General features: G+C 35.1%; 1 protein-coding gene and 1 long non-coding RNA gene across 3 annotated transcripts; one reads left to right on the top strand and one right to left on the bottom strand.

Moving 5' to 3' along the window:
• Window positions 1–451: 451 nt before the first annotated feature.
• Window positions 452–14,780, bottom strand: LOC121732211 (zinc finger protein 2 homolog). 2 transcript variants are annotated; one of them, XM_042122020.1, is made up of 6 exons: window positions 14,556–14,779; window positions 12,511–12,621; window positions 12,046–12,193; window positions 7,560–7,877; window positions 1,565–2,315; window positions 452–740 (listed from the first exon to the last, which is right to left on the bottom strand). In XM_042122020.1, the coding sequence occupies exons 1-6, from the start codon at window positions 14,682–14,684 to the stop codon at window positions 695–697; spliced, it is 1,503 nt and encodes a 500-aa protein (XP_041977954.1). In that variant the 5' UTR covers window positions 14,685–14,779; the 3' UTR covers window positions 452–694. The 2 variants fall into 2 exon arrangements, with proteins under 2 accessions (XP_041977954.1, XP_041977953.1); XM_042122019.1 differs by lacking the exon at window positions 452–740 and having other exon boundaries at window positions 1,110–2,315; window positions 14,556–14,780.
• On the top strand, window positions 2,590–11,696 carry LOC121732214. Its single transcript, XR_006036332.1, has 3 exons — window positions 2,590–2,658; window positions 6,877–6,882; window positions 11,682–11,696. It is a non-coding gene; the product is annotated as an uncharacterized LOC121732214 (long non-coding RNA).
• Window positions 14,781–24,806: the final 10,026 nt, after the last annotated feature.

Here is a 24,806-nt window from a genome sequence, read left to right as displayed (position 1 = left end):
AGGCTACTTTTTTACTGGAAAAAGGGGTTGTAAGAGGGTGTTTATGCGTAAATTTGTTCAAATTAAGTTAGTTCCAAAAACTCATAACAGATGGCGCCCAGAGTCACATGTATGTCATGTATTTCTATAAGAGGTGGTACCATGTTGGACTAAGTTTTTCGATTCTTTCGATTGTTATGCACGTTATCAAATAACTCACTTACCAACATAGATATCAGAAACAACAGCATACCAATAATAAATACTAAATAGTTTAAGGGTAAAGCTAAAGTTGTATAATGCAGCTAAGTTGCGTAAAGCTAAATAAAGCTTTAAAATTTGGTATAAAAAAAGTTTAATTAAAAATATATATTATTATGTGCACACTACACGGCTGTTTTGGGTATTTTGATTTAAGGGGTACCGGGGTTTTAAAAAGCTTTTGACACCAATTTTGTTGACACCGCGCGCTATAAACTGAAGTCCACGCGGACGAAGTTGCGGGCAACAGCTAGTTGTACAATATATTGAAGATTATAACTAGTTACAATTTTGAAAGCGACATTTATTTGTGTAAACATGTTTAAACAACCGTCACAGCTGTGACGTTTGTTTAAACAGGTTTAGAAAATGTTTTTTTAAATAAGCTTTTTGACTAACTTATGGTTTGTCTCCAGTATAAATTCGAATATGCCTTACTAAATGAAATTTTGGACTAAAACTTCTTCAAACATACATGACAGCCGTATGGTTTGTCTCCATTATGAATTTTTAAAATATATTTTTTTAAAGAAACTCTTTGACTAAACTACATTTATGTCTAAACTTCTTCAAATATACACCGCAGCCGTATGGTTTGTCTCCATTATGAATTTTTAAAATATAATTTTTTTAAGGAAACTTTGACTAAATTACATTTATGTCTAAACTTCTTCAAACATACACCGCAGCCGTATGGTTTGTCTCCATTATGAATTTTTAAAATATAATTTTTTAAGGAAACTCTTTGACTAAACTACATTTATGTCTTAGACTGGGTTGCACCAACTAACTTTGACTTTAACCTTAACTATAACCGGAAAAATTGACAGATGTCGTATGAGAATATGGGATGTTTGGTCGCCATATTTAACTTTAACTTTACCCACGCCTCTGGTGCAACCCAGTCTTAGAAACTTCTTCAAACATACACCGCAGCCTGTTTGTCTCCATTATGAATTTTTAAAATATATTTTTTAAGGAAACTCTTTGACTAAACTACATTTATGTCTTAGAAACTTCTTCAAACATACACCGCAGCGGTATGGTTTGTCTCCATTATGAATTTTTAAAATATAATTTTTTACAGAAACTGACTAAACTTCTTCAAACATACAATTCATACAAAGTATCATCATCACTGTACGGTTTTTCACTAGTATGAATTTTAAAGTGTTCTTGTAAATTCTCTTTTCGTTTAAACTTTTTCAAACATATTTCACAAGTGTACAGATTTTCTCCAGTATGAATTCTTAAGTGTCTGTTTAATTCACTTTTCCGTCTAAACTTTTTTAAACATACATCACAGCTATACGATCTGTCTCCAGTATGAATTATAATATGACTTTCTAAATTAGATTTTCGATAAAACTTCTTCAAACATACATCACAGTCGTACGATTTGTCTCCAGTATGAGTTCGGGTGTGTAGTTTTAAACTATATTTATGTTTAAACTTCTTCAAACACACATCGCAGCTGTATGGTTTGCCTCCATTATGACTTTTGATGTGTTCTTTTAATTTACTTTTTTGATTAAACTTTTTTAAACATACATGACAGCTGTACGGTTTGTCTCCAGTATGAATTCGAATATGATTTTCTAATTGATGTTTTAGTCTAAACTTCTTCAAACATACATCGCAGCTGTATGGTTTGCCTCCATTATGACTTTCGATGTGTTGTTTTAAATAACTTTTTTGATTAAACCTTTTTAAACATACATGACAGCTGTACGGTTTGTCTCCAGTATGAATTCGAATATGATTTCTTAATTGATATTTTTCGCTAAACTTCTTCAAACATACATCACAACCATACGGTTTGTCTTCAGTATGAATTTTTATGTGTTTTCTTAAACTACGTCGCAGTTTATACTTATTCAAACATATAACACATCTGTACGGTTTGTCCTCAGGAAGTATTGCAAAGTTTTGTTTTAAGTTGACTTTTTGACCAAACTTGTTCAAAAGTACATCACTGCTATAAGGTTGTTTGTAACAGTCTGGTGACGCTTCGTCCATATGTTCTTGCCCTTCGCAGTCATTCGAGTTTTCTTGCTCATCGTCTCGTCCAAACCCTAAACAAAATAAGAAAGCAATTGAAATTATAGAAATTAAGTACATAATAAAAAATTTACGTTCCTTACTAGTAGGAACTATCGTTGTACTTCAAGGAATATTCTAAAAATGTCTTCAAAAGTGATAATAATGAGGTTTCTAATATATTATGTACATTACCATGCAAACATCCACCGATTGTTCTGAACAAATTGGTCTGAACCAAGGATGTCAGGGAGCTCCGTAACCGAAACTATCGGATATCCAATATAAAAAACATAATTTCCATAAACGGTTATGGAAATTATGTTTTTTATATTGGATATCCGATAGTTTCGGTTACGGAGCTCCCTGACATCCTTGGTTACGTCGGTTACGGAACCGAATCCTAAATAAGTTTTACATAATATCGGATAGGAGCGGAGCCTTATTAAGACAAGTTTTTGTATTTTATTAAGTGCATGTAGGGTGGGTACATTTTGGTAATATGATCTTGCACGGCATTTTTACCATCGATAGACACATGGAAAATAATAAGAAAGCCCGCAGTGCCGTACAAAAATGATGCGCCAATAAGTCGGTATTTTTCGGTCGGTCCGGGGGGTGATTTGAAACAGTACGGCTTCGGTTCTAAACATTGTTTTAGCACTCAAAAGTACTATTAAAAATAATGCCGTCAAAAAAATTTTGTCCATTAGAATAATAATCTTAATTTCATGGTATACTTGATTTTTTAAACTGTAAAATTATTTGATTCGGTACGGCAACTTTATTTTTAATATGATATTGTAAAATACAATTCTTATATAGTATTGCCGTTCAAAAAAAACTGTTCTAAAAAAATTAAGAGAAATACAAAAACTGAAATTTTAAATATTCAGATTAATAAAATAAAATAATTTTCTAAATTTTTTCCTCGTCTTAAATAGTATTAAGATAAATAAATTAGGAAAAAACTATGCCGTACATTTTGATGCAGAGTGTTGTGTAGTTAAAATAGTTGTATCGTAGTGCTTTATTAGTAAAGAATAATAATGAAGACCCGTAAATAAGTCCGTTACTATGGCAACGACGACCAAAGGAAGCATAGATAAGTATATGTCAGATCTCCCCCGCTATTCCTGAATGCTTGCGCAGGAAGCAAAAGCTCCAGTCAGTGCCGGCGTCAAATCGTTACAGCATCAGTAAGGACTTGTAGTGTCGTAGGTACGGCTTAAAATTGTTAGTAGCCGCCTCCTCCTCCCTTATTCCATGTAAATTGTATAATAGTAGCTCTTTTCTTGTATGCGTATCTTGTATGTCTCCAAAATTTTGTACATAAATCATTTCTTTCAGTCGTATAATTCTGTTCGCATTCTTCCTTTTCTTTCCATTTGTGCTTAAGGCTGCAGTCTTGCAAAATTCACTCGCTGCGAATTATTTGCGCATTTTTGTATATTTTTTTCTTGATAAACTAACACTAACTAATAAAATAACACTAAATATTATTATTGCGTATAATATAAGTAATAGCTAGTTATTTTTTTTATGTTCATATATGTGGATAATGTTAGGTAAATCAAGCGTTAAAAACAGCTCTTCGTGCCCAATGTCATTTCGAGTTGTGTTTGTGCGCTTAGTTTATGGCAATAAATAATATAATTTAAAAATCTGTTCAGCGCATAATGAGCTAAACATTCTCATCTTCAAAATGCGCAGATTCGTTTTTTCTAATTATCTTTCATTTTCTTAATTAAGAGGCCACAATTTCATAAAAATTCCCTGTTTTTATCTCGTAATAAACGGGTTATTTCATAAAAACTATGCATTGTAAATATGTAATAATTAGATTATACTGATGCCAAGAGTTTAATAAAGCAATTAATATAAAAAAAAAAAATCCTAAATCACCTTACTCCAACAATAATAATAATCTCAAAGACCTACACAAATTTCCCTTGCAATTCTTGTTTATAAGCCCTTTTTTTTGCAGGTCTTTTGAGATTATTATTATTGTTGGAGTAAGGTGATTTAGGTGATTTTTTCTGTATTAATTGCTTTATTATACTCTTGGCATCAAAATAATCTAATTATTACATACTTACGACGCATAGTTTTTATGAAATAACCCGTTTATTAAGAGATAAAAACAGAGAATTTTGATGAAACTGTGGTCGCTTAATTAAGAAAATGAAACATAATTAGAAAAAACTAATCTGCGCATTTTGAAGATGAGAATGTTGAGCTCATTATGCGCTGAACAGATTTTTAAATTATATTATTTATTGCCATAAACTAAGCGCACAAACACAACTCGAAATGACATTGGGCACGAAGAGCTGTTTTTAACGCTTGATTTACCTAACATTATCCACATATATGAACTTAAAAAAAATAACTAGCTATTACTTATATTATACGCAATAATAATATTTAGTGTTATTTCATTAGTTAGTGTTAGTATGTCCAAAAAAAATTATACAATACTGCGCAAATAATTCGCAGCGAGTGAATTTTACAAGACTGCAGCCTTAATATGTATTTTTAACTCGAATGTCGCATTTGTATAGTATTTGAATCTGTTGATAGTATTTTTCAATTTCCTTTGAATAATAATACTCTGCCTTTTGTTCTCGTTCTGTTCTGTATAATATTTTTTTTGAGTGTCGGTCGTTCGTGTCCTTTTCATCCAGGGTAGGGGTTAGGGGATTGGGCCTCCGGTAAACTCACTCACTCGGCGAAACACAGCGCAAGCGCTGTTTCACGCCGGTTTTCTGTGAGAACGTGGTATTTATCCGGTCGAGCCGGCCCATTCGTGCCGAAGCATGGCTCTCCCACGTATAAATTCGATTATATTTTGTATTTCGCTGATTTAGAGACTACTTTTGTATGAAGAAGTTTGGTTAGTTACGAATTACGATCTATGATACATTTGCCACATTCTGAATGCAAAATATTATACAATCTGTGGTCGACGAATATTTTTCAGTCATTTGAAAATCGTGAAATTTTTCGTGTGTGTTCTGCAGTGTTGTGTAATTTGTTTGAAATAATGGATTGATTTAACGAATGTAAGTAGTAAAATACCTAAATTTACTAATAATTAAGTGTTTTAGATAATCATTTGAAAGAAATACATCGTAAAAACTTCTAGGTTACACTCGAAAATTTGGTTTATTTTTTGGTGATTTGGACGTGATTTGCTTCATATATTTGTAAATTAATTACGTAAAACGCTTATACAAGTTATTACACAATGTCTCTAAGACAATTTATATAAATATTATGCATTACGTTTCTAAACAATTGAGAACAAAAGTTCACAGATAACGGCTATTTTCTGCCGGCCGCGCCATTTTGAACTTTATTTGTATAGTACTAATGACGAAGTTTGCTTGTGGGTTATACGAAACCGGTTTTTTCGGGTCGTAAATCACGGCTGTTTTTATAAACAATTCAAGATGTTTCGATGAATTGTTGATACAAGGGTCTAATTTAGGGTTCCGTCGAGTAGATTATAACAAAATATTGTTTAATTTGTAATCAAAGGGTTAGAAAAAATAATTTTCAAAGTACATACTGTGAAAAGAATATTAAATCAGACTAAATACTATAATTATGATGGCTTGATAGATAGAAAATTTAACATAGCTGTTAATGTTTTTCACAGAAACATAAAATGTGGGTTGGATGTAAAAATATTACATTATTTGTAAAAAAGGGGCGGGGCCGCGCGCTAGTTTAAATATTTCTCCAATGCATCACAGCTTGTACATCTGTTCTCTGTAGCTAATTGTGGTATTCGTGTAGTTGTAGAATTACTTTCAGCTCGTTGTTGCATGGTAAGAAGTTTTTTGATGGAAATAAATTCCTCTTCAATATTGTAATTTGTAACTAGTGTCAATCTCATTATCCAGTTCCTCGTCTGGTACTTCAGATATTATATTTTGTTGCAGTTTTCGAATTATTTGAATATCTTCGTGTAAGCGCTGTAGCCTGACATGAGTCTCCGCGTTATCAAGATTCTCACGTGTTTTTAAGTATGATTCCCACCTCGTAAATTGTGCTCGTATGAAGGCGCGAATCCTCTTCCAATTTTGCAAGTTCGCAGTCATCCTCGTCGCCAACTCTGTTGTGTAGTTAAAATAGCATTTTGTATCGTAGTGCTTTATTTGTAAAGAATAATTATGAAGTCCCGTAAATAAGTCCGTTACTATGGCAACGACGACCAAAGGAAGCATAGATAAGTATATGTCACAGAGTATGTAAAGTTCCGTACAATTATAGAGCAAAATTATGTTTTTTTTTTGTATGGGATTAATTATTTATTTATTATTTCTTTTTTGAAAATGTTATTATTGATTTTTAAATTAAAAATGAAATTGAGTATTTTGTGAACATTTTACCTGTTGTCATTATTGATATTAAACAAAAAATTGCAAAAAAAAACGTTTGTTGTATGGGAGCCCCCCTTAAATATTTATTTTATTTTGTTTTTAGTATTTGTTTTATTACATAATCAGTGAAAATTTCAAATCTCTAGCTATTACCGTTCTTGAGTTACAGCCTGGAGACAGACATACATCGAAGTCTTAGTAAGAGGGTGCCGTTTTCCCCTTTGGGTACAATAAAACAACTATTTTTTAGAAAAAAAATCGATATATTTCGTCGTCTGGATTTTTCTTACATTTGGTTCTATGGATTTTTGCTTGAGTTTTTTTTTCTCTTACAAACCTTTGGACCAACGAAAATGTACGGCATGCAAAAAAATATTATCTATGCATAAGATACTTTCAAAATTAATTGATTTTTTGTTGATTCAAATCACCCCCCGGACCACTGGAAAAGAGGGGGTTGTAACCCTCGTTTTTTTTCCATTGTCACATTATTTTTGTACGGCGTTGCGGAATAATTGATTCCAAGCTGTATTCAAGAATCAAATGACCTTTGCCATGGAAATTGTCAGAAAATAAAATAAAAATACCGACTTATTGGCGCATCATTTTTGTACGGCACTGCGGGCTTTCTTATTATTTTTCATGTGTCTATCGATGGTAAAAATGCCGTGCAAGATCATATGACCAAAATGTACCCACCCTACATGCACTTTTGAATTCTCACCAGCACTCAGTTGGACTAGCTTACAAGTGACGGCATAGTGCTAAATCTTATTATTTTATGGTCTAATATCGTCCTATATAGACGTATATAGGACGATATTAGACCAGGTGGTTGACCCATCCATTTTCGACATGGGCCTGCAGTAGTCTATAGGACAAACATACCTGTATCTGCTACCACTTCTTCTACTTCTTGTTTAATTTTTTTAGTTGAAGTTGAGGTGAATTCTCCTTCCTCAAAATGTTCATCACTACCTTTTTCTGGACTTGACCGTACAAATTTCGCAATAATACTAGGACTTAGCTTTTCTATTATCAAAAAAAGCTCCTTTTTCGTTTGCCGACTATTATTTCTGTCAACTTTCAGAGTATCATCATCGCAAATCAAATGTTTTTTCTCTGAATCAGCACATGAGGAGCCAGGATTCTGTTCGCCATCTTCGTAGTCATTTGTTGTCTCTACATTTTTATCTTCTTTAATTTCTAAATAAATAAAAAAGGTAGTTGTCAAGAACAATGTTTTAACAAGTTAAAATATTATAGGTACTATGTAGGATGTATTTTTATTTTATATTAATAATACTGTATTAATATAAATTAGCGAGTCTCGAATCCCGAAACACATTTCAGAACTAGATGGTATGATGGTAATGGCGACACCTACATGGTCCAATTCTAAGCAGCGTTAGGGGGATATTAGATTATCATATAATATATTGGATCCGAGATCATTGAGTCAATGATATTGGATAATGTAATATAGACATATGATTCATTTCTTCCTTAATCATAGATTTTTGACATTTGCTGAGAGATTGGATCCAATATGGTCATAGAAATAGGTGTTGCCAGTTATTTAATATAAAAAAGAGTTTTTAATTTCTTGTTCGTTAATATGTTTCAAATAATGTAATGTAATTATTTTTCTAATTATATACTTGGATAATCTTGCTGAAATAACAAAAAAACAAGCCATATTAAAAATGACGATGTCTTTTGACAAATCGAATTCTCTGAGATCTAGTAACCCTGACGTCAATACCTGTCAGCGTTAGCGCTCTCCATTGGATATTAAAACCACATATGACGTAAAATACTATTTAAAATTTAAGTAAGTACCTAAAAGTTTTATTTTTTTTTAATAATTTTGATTTTATTTCCACTACTTTTCTATCAGTAAAGTTGAAAATCATTTTGTGTCGTTGATATTTGCAGATTTATAATAACTAGACATCAGATTATATGCATTTGCATACTTGCATATGCAAATGCATATAATGTCACTTTTTAGGCGATAGTGCATATTTTGGTAGTTTAACTTCCATGGGCATTAAGATTGCAATCGGAAAATGTTGGTAGAAAATTATTATTGGCGTATAACAAATAAATAAAAAGTCTTTATTTCAAGAAATTAAAAATCCTGGATTTTATGAAATTATAAAAATTGGCGCTTTTATTAATGTCACTACCGGAAAAGTCTTCAAAAAAATAATAAATTTTAATATTAAGTGACTTTTGATTGTGCATATTTTGTGCATATTTCGACCATTTTTCGTGCATATTTGCATGGATATTTCGGCACTTTGATCGTGCATATAATTCGATGTCATTAATAACTTAGGAATTCGTAGACATGTGAACACATCTTTATGATTATGAGATGTTCGTCCCTCTAATTAATGAAGTTAAATCTATGAAATCAAAGAATTTTTTACTTTTATAAGTAGTGCAACAATAAAAATGTTTAAAGAAAAGGTTTTTGTGTTATAAAAACTTCTTTATATATGTCAAATATTACTTACTCATGTAAAAAAATGAAAAATAACCCACTAGTAGGTCACAACTCACATAGTCACACTATGGATTAAAAATAATTGCTACTCTTGTTGATCCTTGAAATTATCAAAATTTTTTTTAATAAACAATTAAATATGCATTTCATTAGATTAAATTAACGAAGAAATCCATTTATTGCTGTATTTTTTTGTATTAAATTATATTTTACATTTAGTCGCACAACGGAATCTGTTTCGTCGAAAATTCGATTTTGTTTCAATAATATCAGAATAATATAACGTTTTCAGCGTTCTTTTTAACTTATTCCATTAGTTCAATATTGTTCCTTGTATATGACATTCAAATAAAGGTAAATAAATGAACTTAAAAAATATAGACATATTTTTGCAAGGGTACACGTTTTTTTGAAAATGCCCTACAACTGTATTGTACTTCTAGGTCATATTATAACTACACATTGTAACAGATGCTAAAAGTTTTAGATAAAGATTATTATTATTATTATTATCATAGAAAAATGTGAGAAACTACTGAAAGAACATCAGTCATCAATAAGCTATGAAATTGTTCTGTACAAAAAAACTTAATAGCCTTATTACATTTTAATTTTCTAAATATGTACAACCTTCTACTGGTACCAAGAAAATATTTGACACCGTCTTTTATTTACCTTATTGTATCTAAAACAATTTTTTAAATATTATTACTTAGTAGTAATTTTGTTAGCTAAATTATAGATTATATTTATCAACAGCTCACACAGAGCTGTGTGAGTTTATCTAACCCTAAGATCTTGGCAAGATGATGTTATATCTCTATGAGGTTATAACTACTTATATCCGGCTCTGAAGTTTGATTGATCCATTTGTATCTTTCAGTAAGTTTGATGAAATATTCTTTGGACCTTCTACATCCAACTTAACAATTGAAGTTTAAAGTTTACCTTTTTTCTTTACTTTAGAACTTGATAACACAGACACATACTTTAAATACTTTAAATATTAAAAATTTCAATAACAATTTTCATTTTCTTTTAGAAGATACTTTAAATATTTTGTTTTGTTTCTGTGGCTAAGAGTTTATAATGTAACGGATGAAACATATTATGCTAAAAGTTAAAATAAAGATAATGATGAAGTAAAAGATTATTTTGTATTTTATAATCCCTACCTTATACTTAACCTGTGGTGTTTGAAAAGATTAATGAACCTATTTTACCAAATAAAATCCATGCCAATTGTGTCATTTGGACTATAATAGTTAGAAAGGGACTTTTAATTAAACCTCCTAGTATTATTCTGTTACTTTAGCACAGTCCACAGAGCAAGTCTATCTTACTAATTCATTTACTGATGACGAAGGCATTAGGCAACATAATATAACCTTACTAGTTGGCATTATACCTGTAATTTCCTAACTTAAATATTTTATTGTATGTATTGTATTTATTAGTATATTATTTATTTATTTTATTGTATAATTTTAGTAATGTATTTAAAGGCGCATGTTTAATTTTGTGCTTTTGATAGTTTTTAATTTAAGTACTTAACTATACTTTTGCACATCACCGTTTTCCTGGATTTATCACTGAATGTTAAAAGTTGCCTGGAAGAAATTGCTTCTATGTAATATAGCCGCCTTTGTGTATCGTACTATATGTCTTATTTATCAATAATTGTTGTTTATATTTAAGTTTTATTGTATTTTTTTGCACAATAAAGTAATTATATTTGTTTATTAATTAATTTCAGTAGACTACATAAGCCTTTACTAGTACTTATGGCAAAATTAGATCTGCAGAGTACAGTTTATTTAAGATTCATTATTAAGTATTTATATTAGCTTGATTAGGCGGTTTATAACTTTATATACTTATTTTAAATAGATTAATTAATATAATAATGTAATGTGATGACTACCCTTGCCCTGATTTAAGATCAAAATGTATTAAACCACTTAGTATGTCAGTGTATTAAACACTGTAAATTCGTTTTAAATATATATTACGCACTTAATAGCTAGGTATATTAATTTTGTGTTTAAAAATAAGCATTCCATATCCCAGAAAATACTCTTGAAATTATTATTTTCTTCTTCTAATGGTGGGAAAAATCCCTAAGATGGTATCCCCAAGATGGTATTTTTCTCCTAATTGTGGGAAAAATTCCTAAATTGGTATCCCTGAGCGCGCTTAAGTCAAGGTCTGCCCACACTCAAGAATTAGCCACTCAAGCAACAGTTTGATAGCACATTTGAGTGCAAGATTTTGTTTATTAATACGTTGCGCGCTCAAGCGTCAGTTTGACAGTACAGTTGAGTGCAAGATTTGGTTTATTAATATGTTGCCCACTCGCTTGATCAAAGACACTTAAAAGCTGTACTCAAGTGAGGTTTATTAATAAGGATAGCAGCTTGAAACACGTTTTAAGCGAGCTCTTAGTGGTAAGAGCTAACTTTTTATACGGGCCTAAGGCTGGTATAAATAGTCAGTACTCAAGATGCATCTCGGTCTCAAAACGTGGTTTGGCTCTGTGATTGGTCCAAATTATGAAAGCCAGACCGGTTCGCATCTTAAGTCCTGACTATTTATACCAGCCTAAAATTCGTTTATAGTGTGGATGCCACACATTTGTCTAGGACTCAAAAGTATTTTCATACAAAAGTTCAGCAGTTTGGGCGTGATGAGGTAACAACTGACACGCTTTCACATTTATAATATTTTAGGTAAGTAAGTAACAATAGTATTAATTGGTATATTTTGTGCCCGTTTCAACTAAAACCCCATTCCTCACTCAGAGTTGTAGCTAATAAAACCTAGAAGTAAATTCAGTATGTATTTGAATTAATAACTTACCACTTTCATTTAAATGAAATCCAGAAGTTTCATCTGGCTCTGTTTTGATTGCAGCAGCATAATATTGTGTTTTGCATGGTGGTGCTAAGCAAACGATTTTTGTGTCGGAAGTTGATAACTCCAGCAAAGATTCAAATTTTGTGTCAATCTAAAAAAAATTAAGGATTTTAATTGTTTTTATTACAAAACATAAAACTTGTTGTATATAGGTATGCAGTGCGAAGAAACTGTTATAGGTGTATGACAGTGGAAGACAAAATCCTTGAGTTATTGCTAAGAAAAATATATATAAGAAATTGAGCTAAGTATATACTTTAACAAAAATTAGATTAAATTGGATCAAACTTTGTAGGAGACATGTACTTATAGAAAGTTTTGTTTTAGCTTTTATTAAATGAAGGTTTGGGTGGCAAATGCTTTCAATTTAATATAACTTATAAATATTTTGCAAACACCAAGTTTTACCTCACAGATTTGAGCAATAAGTCCTCGCGTATTTATGGCCAACTGCTGCAAAAGGTAACACTGTCGTAGTCTCTCGTGGCAAATGAAACACATCCATGTCTCAGATATCACCTTAAAATTTAATTAATTGTTTAATTGATTGAAAATGAAATTCACATCATATTATCTTAATTTTATTCTCATTGTGCAAAATTATTAAAATACTAGATGGGTCATCTGATGTCATCAGTGAGCTTTTTAGCAAGTTTAGCCTAGAATTTAGCAAGATTAACAAAATTTTACATTAGTCTAAATTTAATTTATTCCTTCGATCGCGGATTCTTGGAAATCTATTGTTATTCTATTGTTATCGCGGTCGGATTTGACCACTTGGAGCTTGACAGGAGAAGAAATAAAGCTCAAGAGATATTCTCATTTCTCAATTGTTTTTTTAACTAAAGTATGGTACAGAAAAAAGATGAAGGTTAATTTAAATCTCAGCATTTGCAGAATTACTTAAAAGCCAAGTATTAAAGGATTTCAGCAATAATTCATTGACTGTGGCAATTAGTGTCCAACCAAGGTCTATTTTTAGCCGAAGCCGATTAATCGGCAATCGCCACACATTTGGCTAATCACGCCTGTAATTAATTTTGTTCAATATTGTCTACAAGCTACAATTGATAAGTATTAAAATTATTTCAAAACTCTAATATTGAAGGTTTACATCTATATTGACTGTCTCATATAGAAGTTGATTTAGAGATGGTAATAAAAGCTTGTGATTTTGTGTTTTATTAATAAATATTTGTAGTCCAGTTTAAAAGGAATGACTCAAAGGATTCCCTCTTTTGAGTAATTCCTTTTTACTCCAACGCATCGTTTTTTAGTTATTAACCAAAACCAAAAATTAGGACTTAGGCCCTCCCCTCACTCCGGCTCACCTCCTAGACTTTTAGTATGTTTTGTCCCTAAGCACCCTGAATAAGTTCCAGCAGAAATCTCTTAGGTTCCCGCTCACGCATTATACTTTATTGACTGAACTATTGTAAAAAATAATAATTTCTTTATAATTTCACAAATGACAATAATTAGATCAATCAATCATTCTTTGTTTTACTCCACTAGACCGAAACTAGACTAATAAATAAAATAAACGGGGTTGCATTTGAATTACGCATTATAGGGAAGGGGCGGGAGAGGAGGGGGGAGGGGAGGGGGGCTAGGGGGGACCCCCCTACCCCTTCCCTATAGTTAGGAAATCAGTAGTTACTATGAAAATATTTTTTTTAGTTTTTGATGTTATGTTCAATAAAACAACCAAATTAGTGGACTTACCACAAAATTAGTCTTTTTTTGGGTGTGGGCAAAATTGGCACAAAGTAGGTCTTATATTGTAAATAAACAGCTCCGACGCTGCGGGCATCTGCGGGGATGCAATGCCCTATCGCCCTTTTGTAGCCAATTACAGCACTTATATGCACCCTGACAAACTAACTAAAGGTTTAATTGCACCCCCTATATTTTTATACTTAGATATATTATAACAACTGGCTTTAATTAATTATCAGTTTTTTACGCGTAAAACAAAACGTAACTATAGTGAAAAATTAATATTATACACATGTTAACAAAAAATAATATTCCATCACACGTAACTTCAAACACATAATATTTAAAAAAAACTATGCATCTCCTAGGCACTAATCAGGTGTCATTTGAAAAGGGTAACTAACCCCTATAAAATGCCACCGTTCCCTCCTCTCTACCTATAATGCGTGATTCAAATGCCAACCCCTCCCAGCAGCCTCAGTATACACGACCGGTCCGTCACTCTCTCACGACTCACTCAGTATTTCGTAACAGTTCGTTCAATTTCGACAATTGCTCGGACCTTCGGCGAAACCTTCGGTTTCGGCCAATTTTAGGCCAAAGCCGAATGTTTCACCTAAGATGGTTTCTTTGGCCGAAGATGGTTTTTTTGGGCGAAGCCGAAGCTTCGGTCGGACAAAACACATTATATTGGACTATAATGATGTTTTGATATTATGTTTGGATACACGTACCTTTAAGTTCGCGAGGTTTTCGTAAACATATTGCAGATTAGTTCTAAATATGTTTAAAGTTCTCTTATTTAACGTTAAACATAGAGTGCAACGATTATTGTATTTTATCATTTTCCAAGAATCATTCATAAACCTATAAGTAATGCAAATTATATTATATTATAAGTCTATGTTTAGATTGGTGTAAAAAACAGATGTTACAAATTATTTCATTAAGCAGACGCACTTAATGTAACCTTTTCTTATTCTTCTTCTTTTGGCGTAAGCCGCCCCATTTAGGAGTTGCCAGCGTCAGAGTTGAGGCGAAAAATGTGAACAGTTATAACTTATAACGAAAACTGTTTGGCATGCAGTGGGCACGGGTGATGACTTCATGCGACCATGCAAATACAAGATATAATAATGATGAAACAGAAAAAACCAGATTTTCCTTTTCGGAAGTCGTCTTCGAAAGACTGTCAACCTCATAAACACACTTGTACTGAAAACCTTGAACATTAATTATTATTATTTTATAGATTAGAATTTAACCAACAATAATAATTAGTACTTCGAAACACAGACTTTTGCAAAAGCAAAAATTTGAGCATTATGAATACTATTTGAGACAAAGATATTTTACTACCTACCTTATTTTTGTAGTAAAATATATCTTTGATTTGAGATGACCTCAGACCTATAGGCTAGAGCACTGTGATGTGACTTCTTCTTCTTCTTTTTTTTTCATTTAATGGCACTTCGGCTATAATCATGGCCAGGTTCGAGTATAATATTATGGCGGGAAAACAATATTCTTTATACAATTTTTTCTATATTATCGTCAGGTCAGTCAGGTCTAAAGTCTAGTCAAAGTCTAAGTATAAAGTCAATACAGTCAAGAAGTCAAGTCGGTCGATTCAGTAAAGTGGTAGGACGCTTTACTGAAACTTTTGATGGAGTTTTGGAGGGAACACAAAAGAGCACGTTTCTGGTTATAACATCACTTTCCTACACTTGTGCACGATAACGAATATTTAATGGTTAATATCCTACCAATATTACACATTAAAAACCCAGATAACACAATTTTAGGAAAATAATATAAAAACCCACGGACATAAAAAAAAAACCTAACATCACTCTTTCACATTCTTCCAAAAACCTTTTTCTTCTTTAGAAATGGCCGACTCAGTAAGTTGCCAATGTCAGAGTCATAGAGGAAAATAATACACGGGGCAGTCCATAGATAAAGTATTATAGTATAGATGTAGTCTTACGGCCGTTCCCAATATTTGATCTATTTCTGATTTTGCCCTACTAGAGATAGGAATACCTCACAATTGACATAAAATATATGTCTATAATGTCTAATGTGAGCTATTCCTATCTCTAGTAGGGCAAAACTAGAGATAGATCAAATATTGGGAACGGCCGTTAGCCTATTATAGTTATACTACATCTATAGTTATACTTCATTTATGAGGTACCTCAATGCAATAGTCATTTGGATTTTGGACAGTTAACTGTCAGTTCATTTATTTTTTCTTTTTATGGCTCTTCAGCTATTATAGTCAGACCGGGAGAAGGTTAGGTCATATTTGTACCAGTATGGCGGTTCTTCAGTCTTCAGGGGTCGGACGCGTTGGATAAATTTTATCCGACGCGTTCAATGAACGCCCACGCGATTGCGCCGCCGCGCCGTGGCCAGCGCTATTACCATCATTTTCCTGTTTGCTTTTACGTAATAATTAGACCCCTGAAGAACCGCCATACTGGTACAAATGACCTAATATTTTGTGTCACCAAACTCACCATCTCCCGGTCTATTTGTCAGAGTAGATACAGACCGCAGTACAAAATTTTCTAAACGTATTTCACGATCAAAAGCTGGTTTTCAGGGTACCCCAAGGGTAAAAACCATAAAGTTAATATACCTAACGGAATAGAGAAACCAAGGCCTGAGCAACAGAGATGTCACTATCAGTAACACTGCTTGGGAAAAAGAGACGTGTGATACATGACAGCAGTATTCTTTTTTTGACGTCCAGTTGGCACGTGCTGCACGTTGACAATTTAATCTCTTATGATTCATGTTCAATCATGCTTGAGTAAGTGTATACGTACACATATTTTTCACACAGATGAAAACTGATTTCGGTTACATTTGACAGCTCGAGATTGTTACTCTATTCCGCTAGGTATATTCCAGGTGATGCTGCAGCAGCAGCATGCAACAATTTATTTGTTATCTACGTCTTACTAGCTGTCGCAATTAAAATGAGCCCAAACACGAAACCATTGCTCTAAGTTGGTGAGAGGTTGGGTATCCTATTGATTACCAGGTGATGCTGCAGCACCAGGTCAACTTTCTATTAACGTGTAAATATTCATGAATGTCACGACCTAGAATGCAATAAAGCCCACCAAACGACTGCAAGTTGCTAATCGGCCCTTCACGAACCAGGTGAACTGCGATTTTTCAGCACGGAGCAGGCTGATGATGATGAATTATATCTAAGAATACTCTCAATCAAGTCAGCTTTCAAACAAAAAAAACTAGATCAAAATCGGTCCACCCGTTTAGATGCTACGATGCCACAGACAGACAGACAGACAGACAGACAGACAGACAGACAGACAGACAGACAGACAGACAGACAGACAGACAGACAGACAGACAGACAGACAGACAGACAGACAGACAGACAGACAGACAGACAGACAGACAGACAGACAGACAGACAGACAGACAGACAGACAGACAGACAGACAGACAGACAGACAGACAGACAGACAGACAGACAGACAGACAGACAGACAGACAGACAGACAGACAGACAGACAGACAGACAGACAGACAGACAGACAGACAGACAGACAGACAGACAGACAGACAGACAGACAGACAGACAGACAGACAGACAGACAGACAGACAGACAGACAGACAGACAGACAGACAGACAGACAGACAGACAGACAGACAGACAGACAGACAGACAGACAGACAGACAGACAGACAGACAGACAGACAGACAGACAGACAGACAGACAGACAGACAGACAGACAGACAGACAGACAGACAGACAGACAGACAGACAGACAGACAGACAGACAGACAGACAGACAGACAGACAGACAGACAGACAGACAGACAGACAGACAGACAGACAGACAGACAGACAGACAGACAGACAGACAGACAGACAGACAGACAGACAGACAGACAGACAGACAGACAGACAGACAGACAGACAGACAGACAGACAGACAGACAGACAGACAGACAGACAGACAGACAGACAGACAGACAGACAGACAGACAGACAGACAGACAGACAGACAGACAGACAGACAGACAGACAGACAGACAGACAGACAGACAGACAGACAGACAGACAGACAGACAGACAGACAGACAGACAGACAGACAGACAGACAGACAGACAGACAGACAGACAGACAGACAGACAGACAGACAGACAGACAGACAGACAGACAGACAGACAGACAGACAGACAGACAGACAGACAGACAGACAGACAGACAGACAGACAGACAGACAGACAGACAGACAGACAGACAGACAGACAGACAGACAGACAGACAGACAGACAGACAGACAGACAGACAGACAGACAGACAGACAGACAGACAGACAGACAGACAGACAGACAGACAGACAGACAGACAGACAGACAGACAGACAGACAGACAGACAGACAGACAGACAGACAGACAGACAGACAGACAGACAGACAGACAGACAGACAGACAGACAGACAGACAGACAGACAGACAGACAGACAGACAGACAGACAGACAGACAGACAGACAGACAGACAGACAGACAGACAGACAGACAGACAGACAGACAGACAGACAGACAGACAGACAGACAGACAGACAGACAGACAGACAGACAGACAGACAGACAGACAGACAGACAGACAGACAGACAGACAGACAGACAGACAGACAGACAGACAGACAGACAGACAGACAGACAGACAGACAGACAGACAGACAGACAGACAGACAGACAGACAGACAGACAGACAGACAGACAGACAGACAGACAGACAGACAGACAGACAGACAGACAGACAGACAGACAGACAGACAGACAGACAGACAGACAGACAGACAGACAGACAGACAGACAGACAGACAGACAGACAGACAGACAGACAGACAGACAGACAGACAGACAGACAGACAGACAGACAGACAGACAGACAGACAGACAGACAGACAGACAGACAGACAGACAGACAGACAGACAGACAGACAGACAGACAGACAGACAGACAGACAGACAGACAGACAGACAGACAGACAGACAGACAGACAGACAGACAGACAGACAGACAGACAGACAGACAGACAGACAGACAGACAGACAGACAGACAGACAGACAGACAGACAGACAGACAGACAGACAGACAGACAGACAGACAGACAGACAGACAGACAGACAGACAGACAGACAGACAGACAGACAGACAGACAGACAGACAGACAGACAGACAGACAGACAGACAGACAGACAGACAGACAGACAGACAGACAGACAGACAGACAGACAGACAGACAGACAGACAGACAGACAGACACGTCAAACTTATAACACCCCTCTTTTTTGTCGGGGGTTAAAAATAACTTGCACGTGATATTTAAGAAACATTCATGTGAGATTGTTTCCCAATTCCGTCTCAGAAACGAATAAAACTTTAATTCACGATTCCGAGATTGGGTCTTGGGAACTTTTGCACCCTACAACACAACAGTTTTCATATTTTATAATTACTAGTAATAAACCGTATTTCACACGCACTCTGACATCCACGTGTTGCCTGAATCTGCCACACGCCGCGCCACTAGAGATACCATAAACTTATAATATACTGTCGAGACACCCAAGAGGCCTATTACTGAGACTTCGATGTTTGTCCGTCTGTCTATCTGTTTTCAGGCTGTATCTTAATATTACCGCTATGACTAGACTTCTAAAATTTTCACAGATTGTGTATTTCTGTTGCTGCTATAGCAGCAAACACTATAAAAAATATATATTTAAGGGGGGCTCCCAAACAACAAAAGTGATTTTTTGGCCTTTTTTGATCGATAATATAATAACTATATAAAGCCTATATACTGTATACTCTTGATAAATGCAAAGATAAATGGGCTATCAAACACTGAAATAATTTTACATTTTCTCTATGGACTAGACGTAGTTCCTGAGATCAGCGTGTTCAAATAAACAAACTCTTCAGCCTTATAATACTATTACTAGTCCTAGAATAGATATAAGTAGATGATTCACAAATTACACCCCTTCGCCCTGGCATAGTAGGTAGGTAGGTATTGAGCGATACGCCTCTACTATCAAACAAGGAAATTGCTTATTATTGAATAAGTCGACCTTTACACTCTTATTTTGGGCAGCGTACTCAGATGTCGTGTACGTAAAATGTTGATTAAATTGCTTATTTTTGTTTTATCAATTTAGTAAGTAATGCTTATATTAACGTACTTATAATCAAGTAATTCAAATTTATAAATTGTAGTTCTATAGCTGTAAAAACACGTAAAAAGTATCATTGCTATCAGCATAAAATATTTCCAGCCAAGTGTTGTTGCTGGATGAAAAAACTGCAGCTCTTATTTTGGCTCGTGGAGGATCCAAGGGAATTCGATTAAAAAACTTGCAAATTGTCGGTGGAATAACATTGCTAGGACGATCAATATTGACCGCAAAGAACGCTGGGATCGACGATGTTACCGTATCTACTGATCATCCTATCATTGCTTTGGAAGCTTTGAGATGTGAGTATTCATTTTAAAGATTTTTCGGTCCCTTGTCTTCATGAAAAGAAAAGGGGTATGAAGATTTTGGCCGACCTACTTTCGCTAAATTGGATTGAATTTCAAAAATGGATAGCTAACATCAATACAAACAAAAAATAAAATTAAAGAAATTAAAAAAAAAAAAAACCCGCCAAACAACTTTAAAAAGTAATGAAATAATATTTACTGAATTTTGAGTTTAATAATTCCTAAGTATAAAGTAATATTTTAGTCCATAATTATTGTTGTCACGGTCTGTCGGGGGACCGCCAAGTAAACTCGACAATAGCAACTTTTGCATTTTGTATCGGTAAGTCGCTGATTGTCTCGATTCGGTTCGCTGTGAACTGTCCCTTAAACGAGCTTTCGCGAACCAGATAAACCGTGATTTTCCAGCACTGAGCAGGCTGATGATGATGAACTATGGCTAAGAACGCTCTCGATCATGTCAGCTTTCAAACAAAAAAAACTAGATCAAAATCAGTCCACCTGTTTGGATGCTACGATGCCACGGACAGATACACACACAGACAAACAGACAGACACGTCAAACTTACAACACCCCTCTTTTTTGTCGGGGGTTAATAATCTTAGACAAAACCACGTAAAGAGTCACATTTCGAAGATATGAGCTGCTAAAGTTTGCTGCTGCAACTGCTGAACGCGAAAAAACACATGCGGACAGCAGTAGGTCGGCCACTGGCCAGGCTCCATACAAAAATCTTCGTACCCCTTTGTACAGTATGGTAGTCATGGTAATTATTTACTAACCGACTTCAAAAAAATGAGGTTATCAATTCAACGCGTATGTATGTTATATTTCCAGAACTGCATAATTTTCGTTTAAGTTAGTCTGTATCGTATCAGCATCTGAACAAACGTGCCAAATTACAAAATTGTATGTCGATATATATATATATATATATATATATATATATATATATATATATATATATATATATATATATATATATATATATATATATATATATATATATATATATTTATAATGTATATATCGACGGTGGAAAGACAAAAGGTACCAAGTGACACTAGGGGTCAAAATGAGTTTATATATTCGGAATCAGCGAATTTTTCTCTATCGATTGGTCTTAGTCCCATGTCTCTACGAGCACTTTTGATGTCGCTTAGGGATTCCGTGGAAACGGGTATTTTTCTTATTTTCGGCGACCAAGCGACAACTTTTTGGCACCTTTTTAAAAAGTATACGTGGGAGAGCCATGCTTCGGCACGAATGGGCCGGCTCGACCGGATAAATACCACGTTCTCACAGAAAACCGGCGTGAAACAGCGCTTGCGCTGTGTTTCGCCGAGTGAGTGAGTTTACCGGAGGCCCAATCCCCTAACCCCTACCCTATTCCCTTCCCTACCCTCAACTATTCCCTTCCCTTCCCTACCCTCCCCTATTACCCTATTCCCTCTTAAAAGGTCGGCAACGCACTTGCGGCTCTTCTGATGCTGCGAGTGTCCATGGGCGACGGAAGTTGCTTTCCATCAGGTGACCCGTTTGCTCGTTTGCCCCCTTATTTCATAAAAAAAAAAAAAAAAAAAAAAAGTAGGCATTTGGTAAAATCTACATGTTTCTTTTTTTACTTGGTAATTTTTGGCTTTACACGTTCTTAATTCAAACTACAGTTAGTAATTTGTGCCTTTCCACTGATGGTATCAATTAGGTACTTGGGACGTTTTACCTATAATACATTTATTTATTTATGGTATTTCGGACTCTTTTACAAACCCTTGAGATATTTTTTCTGTCGTTAAGTATTTTTTAATAAACCGTAATCATATCAAAAATTCGATATAGTAAATTTTACTCGCCGAAACTAAGATAATATGTGACGCTTGGTAATCTTTTACCTGCCGTTTTATCAATAAATTTTGTTACTTGGATACCAATTGCTGAAATAATTATTTAATTTTAAATGTGGTTAGGCCAAACAAACACTTGACGCGTTGTCGCTTGTCCCCGATGTAAATCATACCTAATATGGTGGAAAGTAACGGTTTTTTCGATCAGTCGTAGTTCCACTGTCACTTAGGCAACCAGCGTGCGCGCTCTCGCGCATTTCCTTACTACTGTTTTGTGCGATACGACACTTGGTATCTATTAAAATTATTAATTATTCAAGCTAAATTTTTTTTTGAGTTTTCTGTTTTGAATATAAGAACTTACCGATGTGGTAAGTTCTTATATTAATTTTATAATAAAGTCATACCAAATATTTTACTGATTCCGTAGCAAAAGTTGATTATAAAATAAACGAATTTGTGAAGAGAATCGTCTTTTTATTTTGTACAGTATGCGTAATAGATATCTAGATAACTAAAAAAAACCGGCCAAGTACGTATCGGGCCACCCGCAATATAGGGTTCTGTAGTAAAGCTAGTTTTTGATAATTTTTCACCATCTCAGTAACATTTAAAGGAATTTTAACGAAAAATTCCTTTATACTTTACATACATTTTGTTTATGTCATCGACTATTACTAAATAACTTGTTTAGTCTTCTTAGCCGTGAGTGTTTTCCTTTTAAATTCAGCATCTTTGCTACTCCCGTGAATATTTTCACGTTTCCATTAGACACATCCACAGTAGAATGGGGAGGCGGGGCACTGGACTCTAACGTATTTTTCCACTTTTAGAACTTCATATTTCACAAATGGACCCCGAAATCGGAAATGATTTTTGAAATGAAAATGTTTTGGGATGGACACGAAAAAAAACCGGCCAAGTGCGTGTTGGGCCACGCGCAATATAGGGTTCCGTAGTACCTCTAGTTTTTGAAAATTTTTGTATAGTTAATGAATGTACATTTATAACGTGTTTTACATTACTAACAACATCATCTCAGTTACATTCAAAGGAATTTGAAGTTTGAACGACAATTTCCTTTGTACTTCTACGAAAACAATTTTTTAGTTGATCGACTATTACTCAACTCATGAATGTCTTCTTAGCCGTGATAGTTTTCCTTTAAAATTCAGCATATTTCTTACCCCCGTGAATTTTTTCACATTTCCAGAAGCAACCGTTTAGCTGGTAGAAGGAGGGACACTAGACTAAATCGGAAAATTGTCATTGAATACTCATAATATTTTTAAAAACGACGACACTCCACACGGTGGGGTGGACGCGGAAAATAAATCACTCCCGCTTAATGTGTATCGAAGGTACCACAAAAAAAAATTAAAGGTTTTATATACTTACCATTTTATTGGTTTGATTAAGACGTACATTCTTGCCGAATTACAGCTTTGTAGGCCTTATAGTCTCTGAGAAAAACCGCGGACAAACAGACGGACAGACAGACAGATGGACAGACAGGACAGACCGAAACTATAAGGGTTCCTTGTTGACTAGCCGTAAAAAGGAGAAAAATAAATTATTTTCGAACAAAAAAATTGGAACTGACTTCCTTGGCAAAAACAAAATTACTATTCTTATGAATAAACTGAAAACTGTTACATAATTCTTATTTTATAGTAGTGTATAGGCGTGAGTGCCAGATTTAGTACTGGGAACTACCAAAAGGGATGCGCCACTGCCGGTAGGCAGAAAATGAGAACTCAGGGTGTGGTTTCAGGACTTTACTAACTAAGCAAAGTTGTGGATCAGTGGTACAGTTTGTTACAGTCTTTACACTTTACAGTATATAGTTACTACGATAAATTATTAACACAACGGAAAGACGATGTTGCTTGCGGTGCGAACGTCGTGTGTATTGCGCGGGAGACTGAAAGGTACGTACGCGCAGTCTCACGGCTCGAAATCCACTGAAAACAAAATGGCGGGCGGCGCGTGCCGTCCGTTTTCAAAAAGGGGCGCGGGAGGCGAAAGGGGAGGTGCCGCGTTTACAGCGCATTACCCTGGCACCACACTCACACTCGCAGCATATCTAGCTGGCATGCGTCGTCGGGAGGCCCTCTTGGGCAAAACGCGGTTATTTGTATTAACATGATTTGCTATATACTCCCCCTCTAGTTCAGGTGTACGCCCTCGTTCCTGGACTAGCTGCTCATCAACCTTCTTCGGTCGTCCGCGTTTCTTGACGGGGTTAACTGGTTCAGGCGGAGTATCATCGTTACCAATGAACCGAGTCAAATCTTGAACATGGTACTTCCCTATAATCTCATGAGGCAGCTCCATACGCGCAATGTTGTACGTCGTAGGGCTTATCTTCTTGGCGATGACGTAAGGACCATCACGTCTCGGCATGAACTTTGCAGTGAGTGCCTTTGAACCTTTGCTCAAAAGGTGTGATTTTAGGAGGACCTTATCACCCACTTGAAAGTCCACCTGACGACGCGACTGATCGGCGTATTCTTTCGCCTTATCCTGCTGCTTTTCGACTCTTTCTCTAATCGCCGATAAAGAGTTTAGGAATCGTCGTAAGTA

Source organism: Aricia agestis, chromosome 12 (genome assembly GCF_905147365.1).
Source record: "Aricia agestis chromosome 12, ilAriAges1.1, whole genome shotgun sequence".
Taxonomy (NCBI): domain Eukaryota; kingdom Metazoa; phylum Arthropoda; class Insecta; order Lepidoptera; family Lycaenidae; genus Aricia; species Aricia agestis.
The sequence above is the reverse complement of the archived record's forward strand: the minus strand, read 5'-3'. Positions and strand labels throughout refer to the sequence as shown.

Excerpts from the sequence above, each read along its gene's own strand:
- LOC121732211 (XM_042122019.1), bottom strand. The coding sequence starts at position 14,684 with ATGAATGATTCTTGGAAAATGATAAAATACAATAATCGTTGCACTCTA. Across the intron at positions 12,622-14,555 it reads AAAACCTCGCGAACTTAAAG|GTGATATCTGAGACATGGAT; the intron begins GTACGTGTATCC and ends TTAAATTTTAAG. Across the intron at positions 7,878-12,045 it reads ATTTCATTTAAATGAAAGTG|AAATTAAAGAAGATAAAAAT; the intron begins GTAAGTTATTAA and ends TTATTTATTTAG.